This window comes from Squalius cephalus, assembly GCF_949319135.1.
Source record: "Squalius cephalus genome assembly, chromosome: 17".
Classification (NCBI taxonomy): Eukaryota; Metazoa; Chordata; class Actinopteri; order Cypriniformes; family Leuciscidae; genus Squalius; species Squalius cephalus.
The window spans coordinates 6,222,831-6,229,019 of record NC_137138.1 but is presented as its reverse complement, the minus strand read 5'-3'; the positions used below and the strand labels follow the sequence as shown (position 1 = coordinate 6,229,019).

Genomic DNA, 6,189 nt, shown 5'->3' with positions numbered 1-6,189 from the left:
AGAGTTATATTGTGAGCTATTATTACAATTTATTTAGAATGTAATTTATTCCTGTGATCAAAGCTGAATTCTCAGCATCATTACTCCAGTCTTCAGTGTCACATGATCCTTCAGAAATCAGTCTAATATGATGATTTGCTGCTCAAGAAACATTTCTCATTATTAACAGTTGAAAACAGTTGTGCTGATTAATATTTTTGTGGAAACTGTGAAACATTTTTTTCAGGATTCTTTGATGAATAGAAAGTAAAAAAAAAAAAAAACACCATTTATTTGAAATAGAAATCTTAAGTAATATTATAAATGTATTTACTGTCACTTACAGTCGATTTAATGAATCCTTGCTGAATAGAAGTAATAATATTTGTTTAAAAAAATCGTAGAGACCCCAACCTTTTAATCGGTACTTTTGTGCAATATAGCCTGAGAATGTTTTTCTCATTTTTACATTAAAAAAGGACAAACCGACTAACCAAACAGTTGAAAACAGTGTACTTATAAGCATTTCATCATGTCTTTATTATTTGCATGGCTGTAATATTAGTAGTATTTACATGAATCTCATACAAAACTACAGTATGAAACTCTTCATTCTTTATTTACAGACATATATTATTTTATAGCTGATTATATGACACAACTCAACAAAAGAATGTAAATGTGCAGGAATGTCGAAGCCATGAACTAGTGTTTAGTGCAGATGCTCTAGAGTCTCATGCAGGTGAAGCAGGATCAGATCCAGCCTGTTTGTTTTCCTGATGCAATTCCCCCCTTTTTTTCTTTCACAGTCATTTTATCTTCCCAATTCCCATCAATAAAAAGTGGCAAAAATCCTAAAAACAATCCATGAAAAAAAAGTCCATGTAAACATTGCTTTGAAATATACATGTAAAATGTACAGCAATTTGGGCTCAAAAGTCCCAAGTACAGATTTCCTCAAGTGATTCCATTCCTCATTCTGACATGTGTGTGTGTGTTGGGCTCAAAACCCCCTCCTGTGGACAGAGAACATTATTATTATTTGTTCAGTCCAGGAAACTTCAGTCCAGCTCTTCCTTGTTCATTATTTACCAGCTTAAAGTCCCAGTAAAGTCAAAATAAAGTATGTGTTCTCAGTTTGTCACACCACAGAAAAATGTGTTTTTAGCCACCCAGACAAATTGGAATGATAAAAAAAGTTCATGTACTCCCTGTCGAAGGATGCGTTTGTGCTTGTAAGCTATAATATTGCTCACAACCATAACTTTGAGTTACAGAACTCTTAAAGGGATAGTTCACCCAAAAATGAAAATTCTGTCATCATTTACTCACCGCCAAGTTGTTTCTTTCTTCTTCTGAACACAAAAGACGATATTTTGAAGAATGTCTGTAATCAAACAGTTGATGGAGTCAACTCCATAGTGTGGAGAAGAAAAAAAAATCATATGAAAGTCAATGGGGTCCAACAACTGTTTGATTACAGACATTCTTCAAAATATCTTATTTTGTGTTCAACAGAAGAAACTCATACAGGTTTGGAACAACTTGAGGGTGAGCAAATGATGGCAGAATTTTCATTTTTGGGTGAACTATCCCTTTAAGAGTTCTGTAACTCAAAGTTATGGTTGTGAGCAATATTATAGCTTAAAGGGGACATGTCATGCTAAATCCACTTTTTTAGCCCTTAAATGCATTTTGTTGTATATTTGGAGTGTTTAGAAGTACAGAAAAGTTGAAATTATTCTCTTCAGGTGTTTCGTTGATATCTTTATATTCTGTTTTGGTCATATTTTTCAACCTGTTCCGATTTTTCTGTTCTCTATGACATTTTGTGAACTATTACGTCACAGTATTTGCAGCGGAACTGCCAAATAAGGACATTGACTTCCGGCCCAACACTTCGAGCAATCCGCCATTTTTATTTCTCGCTGCAATTTTGTAGTCCAAGCTAAAAGATGCAGAAGTTACGAGAGGATAAGTTAAAATGTTCGGTTGTTGGATGTAGTAACCCACACGCTTCATTACACCGTCTAATGTAGATGAACTGCCGCGCTTGTGACAGGGCGCATGTTTAACTGAAAGAACGAGCAGAGAGAGAGAGACCCGGTCGCGCGCACGCACTCTCTCTCTCTTCGGAGCCAGGCGAAAGTGTAAATAAGACACCGTCTCCAAACTAGACGCTGTCTTGCTCTCTCTCCCTCGCACATATATTAATCAAAATAAATTGACACGGTGGTAAAAGGTCGGAAGACCAAAGTTTCATGTGTAAATACAGTAAGTAACACACCATTGCGATACATCCATATGAAGACGTTGTTCTGCAGGTTCGTCGTCTTCATATTCATCTCGCTCCGGCTCCGACTCTGGCTCGAACATGTAAGGCTGGCTGGACAAGTCTTCCGTTGTTGACATTTTGTTAATAACGTGTGAATAAAAAGTTTCTGTGCCGCTATAATCGTATCTCTGCTATTAAACTACAAAAATGGCCGAACGGGGTGGAGTTGAACCTCTGCAAACTGGAGAGGGGGCGGGGTATGACGTGTCTCAATTGTATTTAAAGAGACCGCACCAAAACGAGTTGATCTCAGACGCACATCAGAAAAGGGGTAAAAAAGGGGCCTGTGGAGCTATAATAATGAGGAATTCATACCCAAGCATTGCAGTTCCGCTTTATATAGACTACAAATGTATGATTTATATGTTAAAAGGAACGATTTAAAAGCATGATATGTCTCCTTTAAAAGCACAAACGCATCCTTCGCCCCTGAATGTGTGTGTATATTTGGTTGAAGTACCAGTGCACTTTTTGCTCTCTGAACTGCAACTTCCAACATGCTCCGGTCGGACAGAATCTGTCGCAGAGTTCCAGAATCCATTTCCAGTAGCATCCCTGTACACATTAATACATATCATATAGTGTGTACAAAAACACTTGCTGCGTCCAAAATTGCATACTGCCTCATGGGATAGTAAAGTGTCCATTGAAGTAGTAGGTCATCCGGATACTTTTCGCCGACTGCTTTTTGAATATGTATTCGGACATACTACTCTGTTTTCCGCATGCTATATAGTTGGGAAGTATTCGATTTCGGACGCAGCATCTCTCAATCAAGAACTATGGAAGCTTGTTTCCGCCACTTAATAATAAATAAATAATAATAATTGCGACTTTTTATCTCACAATTCTGACTTTTTTTCTCACAATTGCGAGATATGAAGTCAGAATTGTGAGAAATAAAGTCGCAATTCTGAGAAATAAAGTCGCAATTGCGAGATATAAAGTCACAATTCTGAGAAATAAAGTCGCAATTCTGAGAAATAGTCACAATTGCGAGATATAAAGTCGCAATTCTGAGAAATAAAGTCGCAATTGGGAGATATAAAGTCGCAATTCTGAGAAATAAAGTCGCAATTGGGAGATATAAATTCGCAATTCTGAGAAATAAAGTCGCAATTGCGAGATATAAAGTCAGAATTGCATGATATAAAGTCGCAATTGCGTGTTATAAAGTCAGAATTGTGAGATACAAACTATTCTGAGGTAAAAAAAAAAAAAAAAAAAGTCCGTCTTTTTTTTCCTTAGAATTGGACTTTATATCTCACAATTGTGAACTCGCAATTATGTGTTATAAAGTCAGAATTTTGAGAAATAAAGTCGCAATTCTGAGAAATAAAGTTGCAATTGCGAGATATAAAGTCGCAATTCTGAGAAATAAAGTCGCAATTGGGAGATATAAAGTCGCAATTCTGAGAAATAAAGTCGCAGAATTCAGAATTCTGACTTTATAACACGCAATTGCAACTTTATTTCACGCAATTCTGACTTTATATCTCGCAATTCTGACTTTATAACACGCAATTGCAACTTTATTTCACGCAATTCTGACTTTATATATCGCAATTCTGAGAAATAAAGTCAGAATTGCGAAATGTAAACTCGAAATTGTGAGATAAAAAGTCGCAATTATCTTTTAAAATGTTTATGTTGTGGCGGAAACAAGCTTCCATTATGAACCCTGTATTCAAATGAGCTTAATAACTCACCTGTGATGTCAGCACAGTGGGCGGGGTCTAACTGATGCACAAAACTGAAAAGCGTCTCGCCAATGGATTCCACTTCCTCTCGGTCTGAGCTGTCACTCACGTCTGTCGCCTCGTCACCCTGCCTACGCCACAGATAGAGGACATTCTGTTTCTAGCATATTTGAAACTTTCCTGTAATCTTTTTATGCTAATTCTTGCTAGTATATCATTACAATTCAACATTCTGTAATTCATTCAAATTCTAACTCATGAACTGAATTCTGAAATCTGCTCGACACTGATAATAATAAACCCAAAGGCACCTACTCCTGCAAGGTTTTCAAGGCAATCTTGACCCGTTCCTCGAGGAGCACGTGATCCGACAGCAGCTGAAGCACCGCCTCCTTCTTCTGCTCCAATAACATGCCTGCACAGTTGCCATGGCAATGTTACTATTGTAACAGACTGTAAATTCCCTCATTTGGTGTGTTATTTTTGCAGTGTCAATAAATGTACCAGTTATTTTCTGTGTATGTCCAGTGTTGTAGAGGTCAATGAGGTCATACAGCTGTTCACCCAGCGAGTCGGAGGACACAGACACCGCATCATCAGTGTGAGACACAGGATCACTAGGAAGAGAATAAGACAGAGGTTATGCACTTAGTATGTACTATACCTAATATGTGAAAACTATGTAATATTAATTTAGACACATTTTAAGTAGTTGAATGCTACATTGTTGCCCAGTAAAGTCACAACATTGTGTGCTTAGTATAATGTGATTTGTATCCATCCATTACTGTGCATTTTAAGTTCAGTTTCGTGTGTGTGTGTGTGTGTGTGTGTGTGTGTGTAAAAGATCTGTTTTGCACAGTGGCAGTACTGTGTGATACCTGTGGTCAGATGATGTGAGAGCGGTCAGTGCTCTTTCCAATGCTTTATTCAGCAGAGCTTCATCATACAACATCTGAGCCACAACAGAAACAGGCAATTCCAGCAACATACCTGCATGACATGAGTAAAGTTACACCACTATATCTGACAGACAGACAGACAGACAGACAGACAGATAAGATAGATAGATAGATAGATAGATAGACAGACAGACAGACAGACAGACAGACAGACAGACAGACAGACAGACAGACAGACAGACAGATAGATAGATAGATAGACAGACAGACAGACAGACAGACAGACAGATAAGATAGATAGATAGATAGATAGATAGATAGATAGATAGACAGACAGACAGACAGATTAGATAGATAGATAGACAGACAGACAGACAGATAGACAGACAGACAGACAGACAGACAGACAGATTAGATAGATAGATAGATAGATAGATAGATATATAGATAGATAGATAGACAGACAGACAGATAAGATAGATAGATAGATAGATAGATAGATAGACAGACAGACAGATAAGATAGATAGATAGATAGATAGATAGACAGACAGACAGACAGATAAGATAGATAGATAGATAGATAGATAGATAGACAGACAGACAGACAGACAGATAAGACAGACAGACAGACAGACAGACAGACAGACAGACAGACAGACAGACAGATAGATAGATAGATAGATAGATAGATAGATAGATAGATAGATAGATAGATAGATAGATAGATAGATAGATAGATACTGATTCTCTATCACCTGTAAGTTTAGGTGTCATCTCAGTGTATTTAGGATAAATCAGATCATACAGTTTCTCTCCCAGAGTCTCCTGATCTTCATCATTCTCCATCACTGCAGCATTGGCTGGTTATTTAATCATTCGAATAATAATCTATTATCTATTTAATCATTCGAATAATAATCTATTATCTATTTAATCATTCGAATAATAATCTATTATCTATTTAATCATTCGAATAATAATCTAATCTGTTTGGGCTCCGCTCTCATTTACATTGTTTAACTATCCTCAAATAAATAATAACCATAATAATGTATTTGCAGAGCTGGGTTGTTGTGGTTGTTAGAGAACGCATGAAAATGACGAAGAGCACACAGGTCGAGTGACGTACTCAAACTGCATCACACCGCGTTTCACCCGCGATGTTCATCCGCGCTGTCCATCAAACATATAGGTCTGTTTAAAACAATCTTTTTTAAAAGAAAGGTATTTGAAAACGTTTCCTAAAACTTTTCGAAAATACATCTGAAATA

General features: G+C 36.9%; 1 protein-coding gene across 1 annotated transcript; it reads right to left on the bottom strand.

Annotated features, from left to right (window-relative positions):
* Positions 1-485: 485 nt before the first annotated feature.
* LOC307144948 (uncharacterized protein) lies at positions 486-6,175 on the bottom strand. The gene is made up of 7 exons (XM_079847707.1): positions 5,674-6,175; positions 4,896-5,007; positions 4,519-4,631; positions 4,330-4,429; positions 4,024-4,145; positions 2,775-2,869; positions 486-995 (listed from the first exon to the last, which is right to left on the bottom strand). Exons 1-7 carry the CDS (start codon positions 5,762-5,764, stop codon positions 954-956), a joined length of 675 nt encoding a protein of 224 aa, XP_079703833.1. The 5' UTR covers positions 5,765-6,175; the 3' UTR covers positions 486-953.
* Between the last annotated feature and the right edge of the window lie 14 nt (positions 6,176-6,189).

Bases quoted from the DNA above. Each gene is read 5' to 3' on its own strand.
- LOC307144948 (XM_079847707.1), bottom strand. From the start codon at position 5,764: ATGGAGAATGATGAAGATCAGGAGACTCTGGGAGAGAAACTGTATGAT. The intron at 5,008-5,673 runs GTGATAGAGAAT...CATGTCATGCAG, and splicing joins GATGACACCTAAACTTACAG to GTATGTTGCTGGAATTGCCT. The intron at 4,632-4,895 runs GTATCACACAGT...TTCTCTTCCTAG, and splicing joins CTCACATCATCTGACCACAG to TGATCCTGTGTCTCACACTG.